The sequence below is a fragment of the Electrona antarctica genome, assembly GCF_951216825.1.
Source record: "Electrona antarctica genome assembly, chromosome: 13".
In the NCBI taxonomy this organism is placed as follows: Eukaryota; Metazoa; Chordata; class Actinopteri; order Myctophiformes; family Myctophidae; genus Electrona; species Electrona antarctica.
Genome location: NC_136794.1, coordinates 36,968,243 through 36,992,203, shown reverse-complemented (window position 1 = coordinate 36,992,203; position 23,961 = coordinate 36,968,243). Strand labels below are relative to the sequence as shown.

The window sequence follows — 23,961 nt, the reverse complement described above, 5'->3', positions numbered from 1 at the left end:
GATTGAAATATTGCTGCGTCGGTGAGAAGAATTCTTGGGGATTAATGTCAATCTCCCAAAATTAAAGTGTGGGAGGTAGGCTACAGTAGCGACACACGCATGCTTACTCGCAAACAACCTGGTGGTAGTGCTACTCAACCCGCGGCCCGTGGGCCGCATGCGGGCCCTGGCCTGCAGGGGTGTAGTGCTATAACCACTTAAACCCCCCTTATGGTTGAGCATTACTATTTTTCCTTACTTTATTACTATTCTCAGTGGGCCGATTAAGTTAACTTAATAAGCAATGACTAACTGCAGTGTGTACGTTCCTATTAATATCAGCCTGAAGGCGTAATTCCTTTGACTAATAATAAATCATCTTTCTGTATAGTACGTCTGCCAGGAAATATAAACTAGCACTACAGAGATATACCTTGTTACCTTGGACTGAAATGTTTACAGCGAGTCCGGATCAATTGAGTACAATGTACCACAATGGAAACAAGCCCCCATAGGCCTTTTTGTGGTATGCATATATAGCATAACCTTTGACTGTACTACCTGTTACTGTAACAATCGTCTTAATACATTCAATAGTACCTCATCATTCATCCAGGTAACTCTGGAGCCTGAATTGTTTAAGTAGACTGTTGCTGTCAGGCTCTTAACTCCATATTCTAACTTTTTGTGTTTACGTATCCCAATTCCATTTTATAATTGTGTTTCCTCTGGTTGATGTTTCGTGTGAAGCACATTGTTGATAGAAATAAAATTGCCTTACATGCTGAATTGAGTAACCGGTCACATTGTGTGAAGATAAACGGTAAAAATATTTTACTTGAAAAAAAAAAAGAAGAAAGAAATGAGGAAAACCTGGTCTTGACTTGGCAGAAAAGCACGATGTGGGTTGGAAATCCTCCAAAGGAAAATGAAAATAACCTCCAGCCATTTTTTAACTACTGTACCTTCACGTCAAAGCTATGAGTATATGCTGTGTACTTTTTTGTATTCATTATTATTTGTCCGATCTGTATGGTAGCAGTAATACAAAAACCTTGATTTCAAGGACCCCCCTTAAAGGGTAAGTGACATTTATTTGGTGTCTGGCATCATTGTTAAAAAACAAGAAATGATCACATAGTGATATTTGTCAGGTGAAAGAAGCACTGTCTCCGTGTCCCTCCCCCCCCCCCATATTAGTATGATTATTGCGTGTATGTTTGTGTGTCACAACCTCGCGCCTCACGGCCGTTGTTTGTGTGCGCTGTCTCCGTTGTGTTCCCCCCCAATATTAGTATGATTATTGCGTGTATGTTTGTGTGTCACAACCTCGCGCCTCGCGGCCGTTGTTTGCGTGCGCTGTCTCCGTTGTGTCCCCCCCCCCCCCCCCCATATTGGTATGATTATTATTTTTAAATTGTTCAACTAGCCGATCTATATCGATCACTTGTACAGTAGATTGGCTATTTGGACTATTCAAAATAGTAAAAAAGGCAAATAAGTTTAGGGATAAGGGGTATATGTATCACATTGTGAGCTTGTAGATCTGCTATTTTCAAATGACCGAAATGTATATACTGTATAGGGCTTAAGTGTTTAATGTATGTTTTGTAATAATAATCAAAGTAACTAGTAACTAAAGTTTTCAAATACAGTGTAGTAAAAGTACAATATTTCCCTCTGAGATGTAGTGGAGTAAAAGTATTGGAAATACTCAGGTAGTACGTAGGTAAATACCTACAAATGTACTTAAGTTAAGTACAGTACTTAAGTAAATGTACTTTACACCACTGCGCACCACTGCAACTGACTAAGGGGCGACTCAACCGGTCGCAACAGATTTATGTATGCATGCTTGTTGTATACAAAGGGTGTGATACAGCTTGCCCCAATGCATTTCCAATGGGAGTCACATGGTTTGACACAACATTTGTGTTGTATGAGGGGAAGGGGGGCAGTCGAAACACAGCCGAAAGCCATACAACAGCTTGTAGTCCAAAATGTGGACTACAAACCATGTGACTTCCATTGGAAATGCATTGGGGCGGCCATGACACTCACAACATTCATACAACAAGCATGCATCAATGTTGTATGCTAGATCGAAAGGTGTGAGTGAGGCCTAAGAAATACCTTCTCCCTATACCTCTCTGACCTCCTTCACTATACGCTCCCTCAGGTCTGGTAATAATTAGGTGCATGCACGATTATGAAATTGTGACCGATATCAGATCTCCGATTATTTGCAGGGTCATATCTGCCGATACCGATTCTGACTGATTCTGATATTAGGACCACAATGGAAACAAGCCTAGGCCCTATATAGGGGCTTGGCCCAAAGCATGTTAATAAAGTATTCAATCAATCAATAAATAGCATAATACTTTTATTTTTATTTTGAACTGAATGACTACTGAATGAAATGAGTACACAAATTAAATTGTTTTCTAATTGTATTTATTTTTTGCTGGTGAAAACCGATTCAATATTCTGTATTATTTTGAGACCATTCCGATACCGATATGGCATTTTTATGGCCGATATGGACAATTCTGATTATGCTACCGATTAATTGTGCATCCGTAGTAATAATGCCAAACTCCTGGATGTCTCCAACAAAACAAAGAACTTGGGGCGACAGGAATTTCTCACTTGTCATGTTCAAAACCTCGCTCGAAACCCACCTTTTTAGACTTGCATTCCCCACCAAATTATATTGGGAACAGAGTGGCATTCCGATGCACCGCCATTCCAATTACGTGGCTTCCGTGTGAGGTTAGGGTTATTGACAGGGAGGGTTAGTAATGAGCTCCCCAGGTTTTCCCTTTAAATTCATTGTTTTTGTTTTGTTTTTTAACGGTGTAGCCTAAAGCTCACCCCAAAACACATTCGCCCCCAGCGGTTCTAGTATTCTTATTTGTTTTAATGAGGTGAAGGTTAGGAATAAGTTTAGGTTTAGCCATAGTTTTACTGAGTGAGTTTACTTTTAGGAATACATGGTTGGCGACCGTTCCGAGTTTGTGACATTTGACCCAGGACAAGCTTAAGCGTGTTGAGTACCTAGAAAACCGCTATATAAATCGGATGTAGGCTATTATGTAATATATATATTATAAAAATGTTAGTCTGGAGCCCTGAACAATGAACACACAGGGCAGGACCTCTCTCTCTCTCTCTCTTCTGTTCCGGAATGTAATGATCATTAATTCTCATCTGACGATGTCAGATCAGAACACACACGTGGGCTTGTTGAAACAAAAGCAAAAAATGGAGGACTGCTAAGTAGGGAGGGTTCCCCAGCATTTACACCAGAGGGGAGCCTTTACATGCATCTCAGGCACGAACACGCAGCTCCTGCTCGAAGCCATTTCTCTTACCACATGAAGTTCACTTTCGTCTTGTGTCTGTGCACGCACCTCACAGCCCCCCCCCCCCCCAAACCCCACCCAGCCCCCCCCCACCCCCTGCACGCACGCACACGCACACACACACACACACACACACACACACACACACACACACACACACACACACACACACACACACACACACACACACACACACACACACACAGTATGTATCCGTATGGTAATTAAGCACCTCAGAGGGTGGGAGTGTAGGCGGGGGGCAAGTCTGAGCACAGGATCATCTGCAGGGCACCGAGGCAATTACCAGACATGGGAAATTAGAGGAGCAGAGAGAGAGAGAGAGAGAGAGAGAGAGAGAGAGAGATGCAAGGGAACAATTAAAAGTGAGTAGGATGGTGCAGGGCAGTTAATAATTATATGAATAACTTCATGTCCCGTATACCATCAGAGAAGAAGCTTGTGCCCAGATGTTTTACCGGGCTCTGGTTCAACTGGGAACCTCCCCTCTAGGGGGCACTCTGGTAGCACAAGTTCCTGCCCAAACTCCCAACTAAATAGTATTTTGTATTTGGCCGCAGATCCCCATCTGAAAATATTTTGTTCCAGTGACCCCCATAGAAGATTTGCGCTGTTATCGAAGCTTGAACAATCAATTGCTCGATCATCAAAATAAACACGCTCGGAATATACCCATCTAACACGGCAGCCAGATGGGTGGGCCCGCCGTGAGACACTTTTGATATTTTCAAGAGGGGGAAATGTCGGGGACCACTGGCACTGTTGTTCATTGATGTTGGTCGTTGATGGATGCCCCCAATAAAAGCCACTACTTAGTGCATTTGCCACGTCGTACGGCCTCTGCTCCAGTATCTGCTAACAAGCTATCATTCCCCCGCTCTCCTCATCTTCCCTTTGAATCAACTGCCAAATTGCAACCGTTTCATCTTTCGTAAGAACAAAGGCATGGAGAGCATCCAGAACTGACTGTCGTGTCAAGGCCTAAAATAGTTATACAGTAACTCATTTATGCTTAGTTCTGCACTATAGTGCCTCACACAGAAAATAGCCAATCTACAAGCTCACAACATGTCATGTTGCAGCGTGCTGTGAGCTGTGAGGCTTAATTACTACAGTAAAAGACTGATAATGCTGACATAAGCATCACATGGGCAAACAGAAATGGTGGAAACATGCTCCTTCTGCATCTGTTGGTGGTGGCTGGGGGGGGGGGGGCATCCTTATGCACATGTGTGGCAAGCTAAACCTCCGCCAATGTTTTTGAAATATGTTTGTCAGTACTTAGTTCAGACTAGTCATTGTTCCGACAAACGACAACCTACCTCAAACCCTAACCTAACCATAACCGCAAGCACGGGAGTAATGCACAATCCATAATTACGTGTGGTCCCCCAGCAATCAGCAACATCTATTATGCAGATTGCTACCAAGATATAAGTTACTATGGTCTGTTTCTAATTTGCATTCTGCTAACCGATGAGATATCCTTCTGTTGGGGGTCATGCCCTATGTTCCGTCAGTTAGGCTTGGGGTTACGTGTTAGTTTCGTGGGAGCATAGTGCTGAGAGAACCATACTGTAGGGCGGGCTGAAGGAATGTAGGTGCACCGCCGTTTAGTCTGGTTTAGTATAATGTCCTGATAGTGGATTGATAACATTCAGAGCATTATGTTTTTTTTGTGTGTAACTGTAAACTGTACAGACATGCACACAATCTATCTTCTGTGTGCGTGTCTACTGTGTGGTGTTGGAAAAAGTACTTGCATTTTTTTTTTTACTTAAGTAAAAGTACCAATACTGCACGATAGACTGTTACAAGTAAAAGTCTGGAATTCAAAATGTAATGGTATTGGCATCTAAATGTACTTGTAGTACCGCGTTTTCAAATGTATACAAATAACAGATCTTCAAACTCACAATGTGTTGCATCAAATGCCTCAAAATTGTACAGTACTTGAGTAAATGTAACCACAGGTACCGTTTAGTATTGGGAAAACTTGCACATGCTGACCAAGCCTTTCCTGGATAAATAGTTCAAAAGTTCAACAGAAAAGGGAAAGTGTTGAAAGGTTGATTGACTGAATTCATACTCCACCGCATAATGATACAATGGCACGAGCGAGGTTTGCAGTGTACCCAATCACAGGCAGGGGGGCTGAACCGCCTGCCTCTCCCAATTCTTTTTATATTGTTTTTCAACCAAATATTGCTCTGTGAGAAGGGGAAAGTTTTTGACTGATTTCCTCACACAATAATAGTAATGCTGAAGCTTGATAGTCAGAAAGTTCCACGCTCCAATCCAACTGCAAGTGGAAACAATGAGGATGTTCTGCCCATCCTAAAGATCCAAGGCTAGTTGATTGGAAGGATTTTAAATTGCAAGCATCAGTCTTCGTTGTTCCCAGGCCCTTTTTTCCATTTTGAAAGACAGAGAATGCCAAGGTTTGAGATATTTTTTCACAGAGGTGGAGAGTTTAGCAGCTCACAGTACCTGCACCAAAGTCAAAATCACAAAGACTAAGTAGTAAGTAGTAGTAGTAGAAGTATTACGGTATTATGAGGACTAGAGTTAAGACACTGTTGGTGAAACTATTTACTTATTTTAAATTGGAAACCATAAGACGATCATGACCATATTAATAAATAAATAAATCCTATATTAACACTTTTATTTTCACCCCCTTGCAAAGGTCTTTTCAGTCAGGTCTTTATTTTAAGGTGAAAATTAACTTGTAAACTGGAAGTTAGCAAACAGCCAACGGGTCCCGTCCCACAATCTTTTTAAAACGTGCATTTTGTAACCGCAACCAGCAGTGGTTGCGGTTACAACAGTGGCAAAACATTGAGCAGCATGGAGCATTGGAGTTTGGAAACACTCGTTGGAAATCACTCAACGGTTCTGTGTAGCACCTGTTTCTATGTCACATAGGCCTAATGCAGACAGGATATACAGTAGGGCTAGTGCATTAACAGAATATTCAATATTCATCAAAACGCTCAACGCTGTAAATCAAAATGTGATTATTCTAATATATTTTTTAATATTAATTCATTAATTTATTGTATTAAAAACACACAAACTCACAACACAGACATGCGGCTGTGTGTTGTGGTGTTGGTACTGTAGTTTGCCTAATCCATTCATGGTTGCTTGTGTATTGTTACAGTATGTCACATACTGCTCTAACTGCTGTCATACTACAGGTAACTGTACTGAGATTCGTCCAGAATTCATGCCAGAAAGACTAGTCGTCGCTGCCCTATGGTGGGTGAAATGGCACTATAGAGCATCACAGTCACGCCCCCTTTCATGACGACGAGAGACCCAGAAGTGAATTCCCCGTTCATTTTCCCCACAGGCTTTTCAAAAAGTATTTATTTAAAGACGTTTACGCCGCAGACAAAGCCAACTCGAGTTGTGACACTGAGAAATCATGACAACAAACACAATATTTTGGGCCGAACAAATAATTACAAAGAAGAAAAACGACAAAAATAGTGTTGTAACCTGCCGTTTTTTTCTTCTAATTATTTGTTCGGCCCAATTTCTTTTGTCATGATTTGTCACAACTCGAGTTGGCTTTGTACGAGGCTTAAAAGGTTTTTAAATAAATACTTTTTGAAAAGCCTATGGGGAAAATTAATGGGGAATTATTTCCTGGGCCACTCGTCGTTCTGAAAGGGGGCGGGACTGCGACATGCGTCATCAACACGGAAGGAACAAACTGAAACAAAACAGCTGTAAGATGGAGAAGGAGAAAGAGGCGAATAATGGGACTGGTGCTACCAGAAAGAACATCAAAGGTGTGGAAATACTTAATGACAACTTTGTGATCTGCACAATTTGTTAAACGAAGATAAAATATCACAGCAATATAAGCACTATAAACCACTTGAAGACCCACCCGCTGCCAAGCACAAGCAGTGACCACAGCGGCAATGCGAGCGAGGATACCAGTCGACAAAGGCAGACAACACTCGGAGAATTCGTTAAACACAAAAAAGAAAAAATGGAAATAAAAGACAAAGGATACAAGACAACTGCCTGCAGTGTGGGCTTTAAGGACATCATCCATTGTTTTGAACCAGACTACAGTTATCCCTTCACATGCTACACTGTGGGAAAACATCAACCACCAGAATGATCAACTGCGAGCAAAATTAGGAGTTGAGATGAAAGACCAGTGTTTCACTCAGCACAGACCTCTGGACCTCTTCCATCATGATGTCATACAAAAACGTCCAAGCTTGACCAAACTAACCAGAACCTACCTGACGGTCGCAGCCACCAGTACCCCGAGCGAAAGGGTGTTTTCACTCGCAGGGAACACCAGGCAGCGAGTAAGCTTACACCCAGGCCACGTAGATAAGTTTCATAATCTTCATAAATGCCAACATTCGAGAGTGCAAGTCTACGATTATAAATGAGAAGGACTTTGACGACACCGACTCTCTCTAGGTCGTCCTCAGACGAGCCCTCCATCGTCACTTGCAGTCATCCCAGTTCGTTGGTACTTTGCACTGTTTATGTGCGTGTTTACTTTGAGTTGTTACATAGACAAAGCGTTGCCGTCTTGGAGTGATGATTCCAAGGAGTTTTGTCTCTTGTTCTAGAATCTCTTTGGCCAAAGTGCGAAGCCAATCGTAACTCAGGTTTGTCCCGACTGCGCTGTATCAATGAGAAGCCGAGAATTGCTCGTTTTTATTGGATAAAAATACATCAACATATATATTTCACTGGTGAATAATCGACTATTCGACTCTAATTATGGTATTCAAGTCGACTACCAAAAATCACGTTTGGATAATGCCCTGGCAGGAGGTTGAGTCATTGAAAACGAGTGCTTCCAAACACTGACACTTATACACTGACACTTCCAAAATAATCACCTGCACATCATTTATTGACAGAAAGTGGCTTGTGACATGTCTACGGTGGATTTTTATTAAACAAAAACTTTGCAGATAGAGGATAATTCAAGCTTTCCATACAGCTGCAATGTTGGTGAGTTACAATCAGATAGGACTTTTCTGTTTGTATTAGACGTATGGGCTGTCAAGGCCAAAATGTAGTTTTTTGCAACTCATATAAATAAATAAACATAAATAAACTAAACTATATAGGCCGTGTGCATAACTCCCGTGTGCATAACTTCCGGGTACGATGATGTCACGTGTATATAGCCATATCCACAGGATGAACTGTACTGATTGAACACTTTAAACTTATATAAGTTATATTGAGCATAGTTGTCCATCATATCCAATACTGCCTTACCCGTTTGTTTACAAACATTCTGGCTATTTTTCGTACTAAGGGTTGGATTGGGGGTAAGTACCTGCGACATACTAGCGTCATGTCCAGGGGGTGTACTTGTACATCAAGCTGCCTCACGCTACAGAAACAGGAGATAGGCTCCTGCCCTATGGGCCTCATGGCTCGGCAAGGCTACTTATAGTTGTCCATCATATTCAATACTGCCTTACCCGTTTGTTTACAAACATTCTGGCTATTTGTCGTACTTCAATAAGGCCTTCGGAATGGGCAAATGGGGTGATGAGAAGTTGTGAAGCTTTATATTAGAGGGAAATTGTATTGTAATGGATATATAAAAAAAATAAAAATAAAAACATTGAGCAAGCACTATTTCTTATATAACCAGCCAAGTAAAACATTGTGTTTTCTAAAGCCTTTTATTAAATGGTTTTGATCCAGTGCTCTAATCAATCCATGCAAGTCAAATGCTGGCAATTATAGGAAATCTCTGAGCGTATGTGGGTTGTGAACCATGGCTGGGGGGTTCATCGAGGGGATGATGCTTGTTTGCACTCACAGATGTGGGTCTGCCACTGCCTGCCAAATATGTTGCGTATGTCAACATGCATTTTCACAAATCAATAATGACCCTTTGTCCTCAATAAGTATAATGTTTGAGAGGGAGGCCCGACATTTCCCCACCACTCTCCACTGATCTGGGGCTTTCTTTCCCTGTGGTTACTGTGACAAAAACATGATTGATTTTTACTGTGGCTTTCCTAAAACAAAAGAAGTGATGCAGTGAAAGTCTGAAGAGTGGCAGAAATGCAGAGTCGGTGTCCAAAAGGACGGCCCTGTCGTGCTGGATGGGTATGCTTTGGTTTGAAAATGTTGACGACCGAAATTGCAGTCCCGACTGTTAACACTTTAATTGCCCGGGGTTATTTAATCCATTACATTATAGCGCCCATTCGATTTATAAACACGGACCCCTTTTCCGGACGGACCGGAGGAAGTTGTCGACAACAACGGGAGACAAGAATAAATCTATCGCGACTAGCGACTGGACCGCGGAGCGCCGGCTAACACAGGATCTTTTTTCATAATTAGACGGGATGATTTAGATCGCGAGTTATGAACGTTTTAAGATTGTCGTTTTCATCAGCTAAACAGGGGAGGGAGTTTTTCGATGACGTCTCACTCTTGCACGTCACCGAGGATTGCCCAACAGGCGCTCCCAGGCTGTGGAGCCATGCGATCCGTTCTCATATCAATAATCTTCGTCTTTTGGACACTACTTCGAGTTCGTCCTGGGCGTCGGGCGTTACTAATAGAAAGGACAAAGAACTTCGTCCTGGGCGATGGGAGTGTGTTCCTATTTTCATTATTGGCGAAATATTTCCAGTGTTCAGAAATAAAAGAAAGAAAGAATGCAAAAATAGCATATCTACAGGCTCAACACATCACGGTGGGATGCAATGTGAGCTTGTTGATCTGATAGCTTTCTTCATACGTACGACTATCCTACTTTGTTGTACGACGAATAGAAAAGTAGAAGGTAAAAGGCAAGCAATAGACACATATGCACGCACGCACGCACGCACACACGCACGCACACACACAATAATAAATATGCAAATGTTGTTCTCTAAGTTTGTGTTTTTGTTCAGTAACATTTTCACGCTGTAATGCATTTCATGATTTGTATTGTGTTTTTGGAAGAGGAAGAATAGTCTCCACTACGGTGTACTGCAGACACACCACAACACAACACACACCTCGCATGGATTCCTCCGCCATCGGTGTATACATATTAATGTGTGTGTGAAATGTGAATGGGTGAATGCAATCTATGTAAATCGCTTTGGATAAAAGTGCTATATAAATGCATCATTTAGGCTACCACAGAGAGAGAGAGAGAGAGAGAGAGAGAGAGAGAGAGAGACACAAAAAGGCCATTAAGGAACAACCTTTCAGACTTCATGTGTTTTCAACAGTGGAGGAAAAATACAAGTAAAAGTCCGGAATTCAAAATGTACTTGAGTAAAAGTACAAAAGTATTGCTATCAAAATGTGCATAAAGTAGGCTACCAACAGTAGAAAGTACTCATTATGCAGAATGTCCAATTTCAAGTTATCAAACATATAACATTATTTTGAAAATAGCAGATCTACAAGCACACAATGCTGAAATGTACGGCCGAAGTGGTTAATGTATGTAATAATAGTCAAAGTAACTAGTAACTAAAGTTTTCAAATAAAGTAGTAGAGTAAAAGTAAAAAAAAAAAGCCTCTGAGATGTAGTGGAGTAGAAGTAAAAGTATTGGAAATTGGAAATGCTCAAGTAAAGTACAAATAGGCCTACCTCAAAATTGTAGGCTAAGGTGTGTGTAGCCTGTAGGCTACTTTAGTTACTTATTTACACCACTGTGTGTTTTCAAAAGAAACTCACCGTTTGCCTGGCTGTCCTGATTCCCTGTGCCGTCCATATTGTCCACTTTGTGCGCACACCTCCCCAGGCCCTGGATGAGCTGCTGCAGGGGCAGCTCGGCGTTGGCGTTGGGGTAACAGCGGAAGCCCATGGAGCACCGGGGGGTGTAGACGCCACACAGCTCTCCCTCCAGCCTGGCGCACACCGGGCAGCAGCCGCAGCCCGGCTCCCTCACGATCTCTGTGCACACAGACGTCACTTTGGGACAGGCGGCCAGGCGCTCGGCCGTGCAACTCGGGCATCGGAAGACCATGTCCCCGAGCACTAGGGTGCCGGGCAAGAAGGTGAGACACGTGAACAGTAACCCGCTAGCGAAGTGTACGAGCATTCTAGCGTTCCGCTTTTAGTGTGTTAATAGTGCCTAGCAGGGATAGAACTGACCCATTGAGGATGATTGTGTGTGTGTGTGTGTGTGTGTGTGTGTGTGTGTGTGTGTGTGTGTGTGTGTGTGTGTGTGTGTGTGTGTGTGTGTGTTATGATCCTCTACCAGTCAATGGCCTGTGTGTGTGTTATGATCCTCTACCAGTCAATGGCCTGTGGGTAAACAGGTGAGAGCTTCCAATCAATGTGACAGAGTGAAAGTCCTCCTATATCTGCGGTCTTGTTACTGGCTCACTGAATGTCAAAAACACTAACGCCCTTGACTCTCAAATAATATGACATAACCAGTGACCGCGAGTGGTATATCTCTCTCTCTCTGTGTGTGCGTGTACGTGTGTGTGTGTGTGTGCAAGCGTGTTTGTATTTGAATTGTGCCTATGCCTAAAATCTCAATTATAACTGCAGTGCTGACTTATGCATTAAACCCTCCTCTAAGTAAGTAGCCTACCCAAGGGGACCATCAGTTCCCGAGCCATGTGGCCCAGAGGTCAGGAGTCTATATATATGTCTCTTTATCGTGAGACAGCTTGATGTAGTCCACCCCCAGGACATGACTATGAACAAACAAAAAACTATACCTACCTTGGCCTAAACATCAGCAGCACAGGGAACTACAACCAAGCTGTAAAGGACCTGAGAGACAAGGCAAGAAGAGCATTCTATGCTATCAAAAGAAACTTTTTTAGACATCCCAATTAAAACCTGGCTTAAAATACTGGACTCTGTGATAGAACCAATTTCCCTCTATGGTTGTGAGATCTGGGGACCATTAGCAAACCCTGACCTATGACCTATGAGCGAAAAACACCAAATAATGCATGCAGGGCAGAATTAGGACGATACCCCCTCATAATCAAAATAAAAAAGAGAGCACTTAAGTTCTACAACCACCTAAAAGAAAGCAACCTAGATGCACTCCATAACAAGGCACTCACACACAGCGAAACTCTAGAGAGATGCCCCCTCAGCCAGCTGGCCCTGGAACTCCGGGCACAAACACAAACAGAGCCACGAGATAGAAAACCCATTGGACTAAACCAAATTATAAAACAGCAAAAGGAAAACTACCTGACACATTGGAAAGAAGCAACACAAAAGCAGAGTAAACTAGAATGCTATCTGGCCCTAAACAGAGAATACACAGTGGCAGAATACCTGAGCACCGTGACCAACCCAAAACAAAGACAAATCTTAACTAGGTACAGACTCAGTGAGCACAGTCTTGCAATCGAGAAAGGCCGTCATAGGCAGACCTGTATCCCGAGAGAAGACAGACTATGCACCCACTGCACACAAAATTAAGTGGAAACCAAGCTACACTTCCTAACCATCTGTCCATTGTACCAAGACATCAGAGACACATACTTCCCACAGATTACAACCACACACAGAGATTTTGAAAACATGAGCAATGACAAAAGACTCCCATATCTGCTGGGCGAAGTACAACAATGTGCAAACACAGCAGCAAGATTTGTGAGTTGCTGTGATAGGAGAAGGATATCAAACGGAACACAACCACCCTAAAGACTAATCATTGTGTATATTCCTGCACTATACCTGCATCCAGTGATCTTGGTACATAGAAATTGATCTATTGAAGATTCTGACTTTCAAATGAACATAATTTTTGTTTTGATTGTATTGCTGTATTGTTGTATTGTGCTTTGGCAATGTAAACGTATGTTTTCTCATGCCAATAATTAAAGCCCTTTGAATTTAATTGAATTGAATTGACTATGAAAGGACCCTTTTTTTTACCCCACCGGGTCATTTTCCGTGTCTTATTGGCCCAACAATGAGTTATTTAGGACATAGTAGGCTACCGCAGCACGTACACATGCACACGCACGCACACGCACACACAGACCTGCAGCAGTGTGAAGTGTCTCCATCTCTCTCTGGAAGAGGCTGAATATGAACTGCACGGCCGCACTGAGGCGCTCCAACACAAACAATCCGACTCGACAAACATCACCCCTGATCGTGTGTTTCTCCAAAACACACAATATCTGATCTCCCAACATACAAGTCCTGCACAGCGACAGCTTTACAAGAAAAAAAATTCTCTAACACACACACACGCACACGCACACGCACACACCTGTTACTGTTAAGTTGTCGCTGGGTTGTTATTTCCACCTCCTCCTCCGTATTTATAATTCTGTTGTGTTGTTGTTTCATCCTCATCCGAGGTAATCATAACAGTATGTGACTATTGTGTTGTTGTTTTGTTTAGATTTCTTTAGATCACTTGGTCCAGCTGGTGAAAGAAAAACAACAATACGTTTCTGCTGTCTCATGTTGTTGTGTCTACTCTCTCCACTCACTGTAGCAGCATCAATGCTGTACTGTGCAATCTGCACGCTCTGTGATAGACCTGCCCAGCCAGTCTAGCCTATACATCACAGAGCAATCTGTCAGTCACCTTACGTGAGGTGGGCATGGCAGGGCCTATGGCAAGGCAGATAAACGGGACGGGAGTTTCTAATGTAAGCATGTTGATTGGCCTGTGTGCTAGTCAATCTTGAAATTCCTTTTTAATTTTGGCCCGTGTGCATTCTGGTCCTCAGCCACCAGGGGGGGGATGTAGCCACGACAGCCCCATATATCCAACGGTGTTTACGGACACATAACTGTAGGACTGTTGGTTGGCTACTCTGTCTAACCAATGGGAGTCAACGCTAGTGTCACCACTCTCTTACTAGATTACTCTGGTCTAACCAACGTATAGCTACACTATACCCCTCATGTGAAGTGAGGGGCGCCCACTGTGGCTACCACATAACATCACTGCTTAAAGCAAATTCCATAGACTTGGCTGCCACATGACATCACGAATGGGGTCCTCTTTTTTTATGGGTGCCTGCCTCTCCAATACATGGCTTTTGCAGATTACGTCACATGGTAGCCAAGTCTATGCAGGGATTTTTAATGAAATCAGACATTTCCTGGAGAATATCTCTCTAAGTGTTGAGTGTCTGCAACACGGCTCCCTTGTTGGGCAGCCTGTCAGTTGGCACTCTATTAAAGCCTGGGAGTGGCGGCGCCAAAGTCGCTGTCCATTCTCCATGTAGCCCAATTATTCACATGAATAATTGGGCTACATGTGTGCACAAATGGACCTGAACGGGTTCATTTAATTGTGCACTGTCAGCGTCAAAATTAGCACTCAGGCTTTTTGCGCGCGGGGGGGGGGGCTAGTCTAGTGATCTACTCCACTACTATGCCACTGAGAGGGCATGCAGGGGGGGCTAGTCTAGTGATCTACTCCACTACTATGCCACTGAGAGGGCATGCAGGGGGGGCTAGTCTAGTGATCTACTCCACTACTATGCCACTGAGAGGGCATGCAGGGGGGGCTAGTCTAGTGATCTACTCCACTACTATGCCACTGAGAGGGCATGCAGGGGGGGCTAGTCTAGTGATCTACTCCACTACTACGCCACTGAGAGGGCATGCAGGGGGGGCTAGTCTAGTGATCTACTCCACTACTATGCCACTGAGAGGGCATGCAGGACCACTGAACCCCAAGTAGTTTATGGGCCTGGGCCGTGTCCCCTCAGCTTGACGGCATTACTCGCTGGTCTGCTGGTCAGCAGAGACTCCACACTGCATAATATTAGTTGACAGGTCTGGACGTTGGACAGATGTCAGCGAATGCTGAACCGACGAGGCCTTCTAGACAAACATTTGTCAGCAAATACCGTAGCCTATGAAAAAAAGAAGAGTCAAATCATGGGAGAAAATATCACATGAAGCACATTTCAAAAAATATGTAATAGTAAAAATAATACTGCGGTTAAATTAACTGCAAATGTTCAGTGTTGTTAACATTGATGCTTTATTTTTCTCTTTTTTAACAGGTCATTTTGAGTTGCTTGAACTCTCAATTTATTAGACGTAGAAATAAAAAATAAACGAAAATACAGGGGCCAAGCAATAAGAAAAAACTATATGCAATACGAACAATAAGCCGTAGACACAGAACACTGAAGTTGACAGAAAGAAGATTAGGCCTATACAATAAATTTGTATTTTAAATAGCTGACCCTAACCTCAGCGAAATCTAACCTTTACCCTAACCGTGACCTCAGAAAAATGTTAAACGTAACCTTAACCCAATAGCTGTATTCCTTGGCCCCTTGTATCGCTGCTTGAAGCTATTTATTTTATTTTAGTCAGAGCACGAAAGGTGTTCAGCATAAGGAGACTTTGACGTATCAAAGTTTTATTGCTGACGGTCAAACGGTTCATGAGCTATGCTTGTTCAAAGTTTGCATTTTCATTTGAGTGCTATAGTGCCACCCTTTGGCCAATGGTTGTGGGCTTTGCGTTTTCAGCGTTTGGCATAGCTCTCTACCATAATACAGCGTTTCGCGAAAACCGACATGGTTAAGCCAGAACTGCAATGATTGGCAGAAGAAGAAGAAAAAGGTAAAAAAACAATAAGGGGCCATAGGACCTTTGGTCGACGCATGGTCCCTTAACAAAACATGATATCTGATAGCCACAGATATGATACATGACAGCGACTACCCGGGTGGATTCCCAGATGGCTCGACCATTAGCTGCAAGTCACTCCCTTGCTCTCCTTCCAGGTCCCCTGACTCTCTCTGTACCCCACTGTACCCAATAAAGGCTCAGAAAATCACATATATTCATTGAAAATCTTGATCTACATAATTATGTCTGCACTGGCAGACATAATCACTCTGGAATTTATCCAGAAAAGAAAAAAGAACGTACACAGTCACTCTATCTACTGTCACCCAGAATAACCCATTAAGGCGTGTATACTGTCACAACTCCTCAATCCTCATGATTGTATTTTTTTATATATTATTTTTATCCCACGATTTTGCAACCCATTTTTTCACCCAGTAATGATTATGTCATCAAAATGACGTCACAGTAGTCCAAAAACAAATCTTACAACGAAGCATGCATGGTGCTGTGCATAATCTGAAATGACAATGTGCCTGGACAGGGAGAATATAGGGCCGTTACACTCAATAAAATATTACCATGTCAGACCCCCTGCCTGGGTTCCATACTGTACATACATACGGTAGTAGGGCTTTTGGGCCATACATATCATAACATAACATAATGTGGACCGTGCCAGCGCAGCACTCTATGAAACAGCTTGGGAGGGCTGGAGGTAGCCGGTCTGCCAGTGAGGTAATGTCTCTCAAGGACATCTCTCCACACTTTGTGTGATGTTGTCACTTGGCTATGGTCTCCAAGCTGTAAACAGGCTTTTATTTGGAACAGCCAGGGAAATAAAAAAACAAAAACAAAAATGTTTATAGCGTATTAAACACTTAAACTCTATATACTTCATTGACCGGATCGAGGTCTCTACTTTCCTCCCCTTCTATTTTCTTTCTACACCAACATTTCTTCACCAAAAATAGCAAGCTGGTAGAACCGCCATATTTGCCGAAAGTTCACCTATTATGCCATGCCCAGAAAAGGGATGCTAGGGTTCATGTGGTTAGGGAGGATCTGTAACCAAGCCTTTGAAAACGACGTATCCTTCACACATGTCCATGTTTCCAGGATGCACGTGACACCTGTAATGACACAAATTTCCAACCAGCATTACAACATTTCCACATCAAAGACTGCTTATTTATTTCACCTCAAATGATCCCACTAAACACCTTTTGCGTTCTTCAACAAATAATAATCATTAAAGCACTATACTGTAGGCCCAAACCCTAACACATCATTTAAACACATTCACACCTTTCCATGCAGCACCCAAAGACAGTCTTGCAGTGCTCTGGTCAAATTAATTCTACAGCTTGAACTGGGGGGTTTAAGGTAGCTGTATAGTAGTTCACCAGAACAGTTCACTCTCTGAACCGAACTGACAGACTTAATGTCAATTCATGCCGCCACAGAAGAACCGGTGGCTTCCCAGGAGTGAGCGGGCAAAGTTTCATGCCGATTGGTCCAGCGTTGCCTGAGTTTAGCTGTTCACACAGTGGCCGGATGGTGGCGCTATAAGAGGCTTATGTGAAACATCTGGGGAGGAGCTTCATCCTTGGCTTCCCAGGAGCAGTGCATGTTTCGCGCTGTTCACAGACAGACTGTATCACTGAAAATTATCCCTTGCCTTCAGCCACCCCGACCTGGCGGAGATAACTATTATATAGAAAACCTTGTTGAAGAGCTTCTAGATATGCTATTTTCACTATTTTTTTGTCAAAAATAGGGATGGCAGGAAAGTAATCATCTGCCATCAGTCTTTATAAGCAATGGATTTTGATTTACACTCCAAATGTCATGGACCTGGTGACCACAGGCTTGGTTCTCGAGCTCACCGTTGATCAAAGACTGATATAAATATCACCACAATCTTCTAGATCTTTTAGATGTAAAAGTGAAAGCATTTATGTGTGTCTGAGCTTGTGACATAAGCTCAGACCCCCCCCCATTTTCTGAAAAGCTAACCGTTTCGGGCATACAAAGTTTCAGCCCGACAGCGCAAGCATTAACAACCCCGTCACGCCACTATAGCATGATTGAATGAATGCTAATTTGCTGAGTACACACACGCGCGCGTGCACGCACGCCCATGTGGACACTGTGTCCCGTCTGTTTCAAAAGCAGTAATTAACTTTTCCAGCCAATTTGTTTGATGTCACCAAGCCATGGTCATTAGAGCCCGTTGAACTATGCGGTGGTGACCCGGAAATCACCATGTGACTGCTGCCAACGCACACAGACCACATTATTGTGCCCCCAGACGGGAGTAGATTGGCAGTCTGCATTCTGTCATGCGGCCATTGGAAGTTTGCAGAATGTGAATCAACCCATTATGAAATGTACCAGGACATGGTGCCCGATATATGCTTCATCATCGTACCACACTGATGTAACCGAAAATACACTAGCCCACTGGTTCCCAAACAGTGAGTGGATCGGGACCCATTTGTGGGTCACGGACCAATCGGTGCGTGCGTGCGTGCGTGCGTGCGTGCGTGCGTATGCACTGAATTGGTCAATGGGTGAGTGCTTAGTGTGAATGGCCCGGCATCAGCAGGGGTCAATAGGTTGTGAGGGTTTCAATAGGTCCTAATCTTAACGGACAGACATAGGCGCGGGCAGACGGACACAGGGACACACATAGCCATTTGAAGGAGCAGTGTGCACTGCTCAAAATATATATATATAAATATATATATCATGAAAAACCACATACAGTACTATACTGTAGTATGTCATTTTTCATTGTTTTTCCATCGTTTGACAACATACTATTTGTTTGGCAAGCACACAGCCTGCATGGCTGCACGTGGCTGAGTGTCTCTATCTGGTGGCCGCAAATGTAACTACTTTCTCTAGTGAATATTATTAGGAATAGTTTTATCAGGGTTGGAGGCACTCGACTACGTCTCGTCCCTCACCGACCCTCTCAACCATTATAAAATACAAGGTAACCTCACACCTCTTATGGCTTATTGCTTTAGTGTACTCAGTTTATGTATCGGTATCACAATGAAAACTCATTTTCATTTCAGGTTTAAAAGAAAACAGCTTACATTAATGCTATATTATCATCAACATCTCAATGATTTGTCAATTATTTGGGAGCTCACTCACTACCACCGGTTGGGAATGGCTGCCTTGAGGCAACAGGATGTGGGATTCAACTCAAAGTCAGCCACCAAGACCAAATGGAACAGCGACATCGCGCGGCACTGTGAGACACGAGAACCAAGCTTGAGTCACTTTATTGTCCCCCGTAGGGACTAGGGACATTATAGTCCTCTGCCTTAGACATATCAAAACTACTACATTTAAATGGATTTCATCCAGTTCAAACAGACACACAACACCGGGCCTCTATGTTAATTCAGATTATGGTACAATTACTGCAAAAAGCCTTGATGGGGGGCAGTGATAAAACATCAAGGAGGAGATCTCTAGGCACATATCCACTTACCGGTTGTCCACTTCTGTACCATTCTCCCATAACTGTCATACTTAGTCATATTATTCTGTGTGTGTGTGTGTGTATGTGTATGTGTATGTGTATGTGTATGTGTATGTGTATGTGTGTGTGAATGTGTGTGTGTATGTGTATGTGTATGTATGTGTATGTGTATGTGTATGTGTGCGTGCGTGCGTGCGTGCGTGCGTGCGTGCGTGCGTGCGTGCGTGAGTGCGTGCGTGCGTGTGTAAATGGTGCATTTATATAGCGCCTTTATCGAAGGTGCTTTACATACAGTAGATTGTGCATTACATTCACCCATTCAGACACACATTCATACACTGATGGCAGCGGAAACCATTCAAGGCACCAACCAGCACATCAGGAGCAATTAGGGGTTCAGTGTCTTGCTCAAGGACACTTCGACACTAACTCTGAGGGAGCCCGGGTTCGAACTGCGGCAACCTTGCGGTTACCATCCAGCCACTCTACCGCTGATCCGCCGCCGCGTGCGTGTGCGTGTGTGTGTGTGTGTGTGTGTGTGTGTGTGTGTGTGTGTGTTATCTAATTATGGTCACAGGTTTAAAAAGACAGAGGTGCCATTAAAAACATTGAATTATTTTGCCGATCACAAATATAAAACTTAAAATCTAAAATCCACTGTCATTTAAAAGTCCACATGTATATGGGATTGCTGATTTTCTGTATCTCTCAGTTCGGCATGATGGAGTGTCCAGGTCGTCGCTATTTCTATGGTTGACGTCCAGAGATCTCTTTCCTGAGGGGGGTACGCCAGTTCCTGAAGTTAGATTTGAACAGCTTCCTGGCGAAGTCAAGGCATAGGTGGGTGCGGAGAGCTCCCATGTATCCCGAGTACCAGGCTCCGGCCAAGAATGATTCTGCAAGCCCGTCTTTGGACTCTTTCCAGACTTTCTGGCTGGCAGTCAAGGAACTGTGCCAGACTGGGACTGCATATTCCAGCACCGGGCGCACATAGCCTGTGTAGATTGAAACTAATTCAGGGTCTTGGACCCAAAATGTCTTCAGGTGACATAGGACAACGAGCTTTGTATTGGCTGAGGTCAACATATGGTCTACCTGGCTGTCCCATTTCAAGTTCGCTTGAATGGTGACCCCCATAACCTTTACTGAGTCACAGACTTCTAGTATGTTTTGGTCAATGGAGTGTTGGAAAGGCCGGTTTATGTCTCATGTGATGCCAGTGACATGTATAACTTTGCATTTTCTTGGATTCAGTTTCATTTTGTGCTCGTTTACCCAGGTGTCCAGACCATTCAGGGTCTGTTGGGAGGGTGCAGGGAACCTTGGGCTTCCACGACTGGGCCATGGTCATATCATCCACATATTTCCAGTGGTGTGTTCCATCCAGGAGGGCGCTGTTAATCAGTGCTAGGAAGATTATAGGCCCTAATACGGTCCCCTGTGCGACTCCACATGTGGGGTATTCCCAATCAGACAGGTGTCCTTGGTAGTGCACCTTTTGCTGCCGATCAGTCATGAAGCTGCAAAAATCCATGGAATCAGACCTGGTCTCACTCCTAAATCAAAGAGACACTGTACTGCCACTGTGTGGTCTACTCTACAGCATCTAAGGCCTTGGCAAAGTCTGTTGTGATTACTGTGCACACTGAGCCTATACACAAATTCCATTAAACTGACTAGATTATGTGTTGTGGAACGGTTCTGTCGGCTGCCAAACTGCATGGGGTCTAGAGTTGAGCTGTTAATGAGATCGGTCTCAATTCATCTATGTTGCATGGGGACAATGTTGGTATTGGGACAACAGGAGCCTCTTTCCATTGTCTATAGGAACGACCCCTCCATCAAAATAATTTTTTGGGGGGATCATGTCTGGGCCAGGGGATATATGACAGTTGATGGAGGACAAATGTGTGTGTGTGTGTGTGTGTGTGTGTGTGTGTGTGCGTGCGCGTGTGCGTGTGCGTGTGTGTGTGTGCGCGTGTGTTACTTAATTACTGTGCATTACACCAAACGAGACACCCAGCATGTAATCATGTACAATGTATGTGCTTGTTGCTTACCTTATTATGCGGACAATTAAGAGAAATGGAAATGTTTACTTACGGCCACTCCTGAACATTTCACCGCTCCACAAACGCACAGTGATTCTATTATTGTGTATTGCTTTGTTGCCTAGCAACCCCCGATGAATGGCATTGGGCAGTAGCCAAAACAAGGCAGAAACATTTAATTTTACACTTAAGGGGACAGACCTGACAGGGTGGTGCAGAAAGATATTTTAATGGAGCTCCTGAGGGATCCATCTTTCAAGGAGTCATTTAGTCAAGACAAATCCGGCACGGCGCGAAGGTGGTCACATTTTCCACTCCTCATTCTTGAGATTAATTCAAGGGAGCCGGGAGAGAAGGGGGCCAACGTTTTAGAGAATGAACGCTGATTTGGCACTAAACAGGAGCCTGGTAAGATTACAGGATTAAGTGAAAGGGACTCTATACTGTATGTATAGTGTGCTGTATACACTATACACTGGGGATAATAACAAGGAGAAACTGGCCATGGAACTTTTGTTTTTATGCATTTTGTTAATTATGGATATGTTTATAAACGATCTTAGTGATTTCGATTAATTGTAGTACATACTGTAGTTGTTTGATTGATTGATTGATTACTTTATTGAAAAATACATTTCAAAAGGATAGAGTCACAAGAAAGCCGTTAGGCTTGTTAGGCTTGTAATAGAACAGGGCTGCACACTATCACACTAGGGCTACCTATACTACATCTGGCGGATCTCCATCAATCTCCTAATAGGGGCATATGCACACAGAATAACTCCTACTTCCAGGTCCCTTCTGACTTCCTTAATTGTGTTTCCGATGATACTAATGAAGGCTGTGTTCCATTCTGGTCAAACAGAGTCAGGGTGCAGCTATTGTGCATGTTGGCCCACTGGAAACACTCTGGTACACCAGTGGGTCTTATAAAGTGTTTTTGAGGTGGGTCCAAATGGCACCGTACGGGTGTGTAACTCTGAGAGTGTACAAATGGAGTGTACAATTACTGTCCCTGCAGCCCCTATAGGGACCATCATGGCAGCACACAGTGAGTGACTAATGGCTCCACCTGTGACCTGCCACTGGCACCAGGTGATGCTGCTTATATCTCCCAAAAACTGCAGGTGACTATTAATGAAGACGTTTTAAAACGTAATTATTTAAAACACCCTCTGTGTGGACCTAAACGAGGGCTTCATCAAACATCCGTGGTCTTCACCCGGCGCCTGAGGGGTCCAACCGCAGCTCTGTGGGAGCAAATCCGATATGTAGCATAACGCAATTACAGAGAGAGAGCACAGAGGAGGCCTGAGACTATACAGTTAGGGCTGGGCGATAACACGATTATTACAAACGTTTGCCTCGATTCAGAGTAACGAATGACTGGCGTGAAAATAGCAGATACACAACAAGCTACAAGTGTACGACACAAAGCATACTACAAGACTTTAACCACCAAAACATGTATGTTGGGAGTTTAGAGCTGCTATTTTCGGTATTTGATAATAAAAAAGTATATGCATGCTTTATTAATGACTTGCTCGAATTTTGGATTAAGGCGACAGGTTAAATTACTGTCCCTGCAGCCCCTATAGGGACCATCATGGCAGCACACAGTGAGTGACTAATGGCTCCACCTGTGACCTGAGGCTGGCACCAGGTGATGCGCTGCTTATCTCCCAAAAACTGCAGGTGGGGCAGATTAATAGTTGCTGCTTTTGGCTGGTGGCTGCCTGGCCACATCCACTATAATCAATTCTAATGTACTGTAACGTACTAAAACGTACAATTGAATTTTGTCTCCCTCTCTTAGTCCCTTCTTCAACTCCCAGACAAGCACTGGCCTTGTTTGGAGGGGCCTCTTGGTTCACTGGGAAGTTGCATGCGTGTGTGCGCATGTGTGTGTGAGTGAGTGAGTGTGTGTGAGTGTGTGTGTGTGTGTGTGTGTGTGTGTGTGTGTGTGTGTGTGTGTGTGTGTGTGTGTGTGTGTGTGTGTGTGTGTGTGTGTGTGTGTGTGTGTGTGTGTGACTGTGTGACTGTGTGTGGGTGTGTGTGTGAGTGTGAGTGTGAGTGTGTGACTGTGTGTGTGTGTGTGTGTGTGTGACTGTGTGTGACTGTGTGTGTGTGTGTGTGTGTGTGTGTGTGTGTGTGTGTGTGTGTGTGTGTGTGACTGTGTGTGTGTGTGTGTGACTGTGTGTGTGTGTGTGTGTGTGTGTGTGTGTGTGTGACTGTGTGTGTGTGTGTGTGTGTGTGTGTGTGTGTGTGTGTGTGTGTGTGTGTGTGTGTGTGTGTGTGTGTGTGGGGGGGGGTCATCTGTTTAGGGCAGCAACATGGGAACGGCCGAGGCTCAGCCTGGGAAAGGAAGCAGCCTGTCCACGGATTCTGCGTTGCGTAAGTTAGTTAGTACTCCCATTTGCAGTGATAAGACCTCAGAACGCATCACTCGAGGGGGGGGGGGGGGGG

At 43.7% G+C, this 23,961-nt stretch overlaps 1 protein-coding gene across 3 annotated transcripts in view; it reads right to left on the bottom strand.

Moving 5' to 3' along the window:
• igfbp2b (insulin-like growth factor binding protein 2b) overlaps positions 1 to 13,843 on the bottom strand; it is a 42,985-nt gene extending 29,142 nt beyond the window's left edge. The window contains exons 1-3 of one of the 3 annotated variants that reach the window (XM_079518548.1): positions 13,598 to 13,843; positions 12,076 to 12,126; positions 11,074 to 11,376 (exon numbers count right to left, since the gene is read on the bottom strand). In XM_079518548.1, the coding sequence (XP_079374674.1) occupies positions 11,074 to 11,365 (292 nt within the window). In that variant the 5' untranslated portion in view covers positions 11,366 to 11,376; positions 12,076 to 12,126; positions 13,598 to 13,843. Of the gene's footprint in view, positions 1 to 11,073; positions 11,489 to 12,075; positions 12,127 to 13,597 lie in introns of those variants that run through there. The other 2 variants (XM_079518549.1, XM_079518547.1) reach the window with 2 other exon arrangements.
• Between the last annotated feature and the right edge of the window lie 10,118 nt (positions 13,844 to 23,961).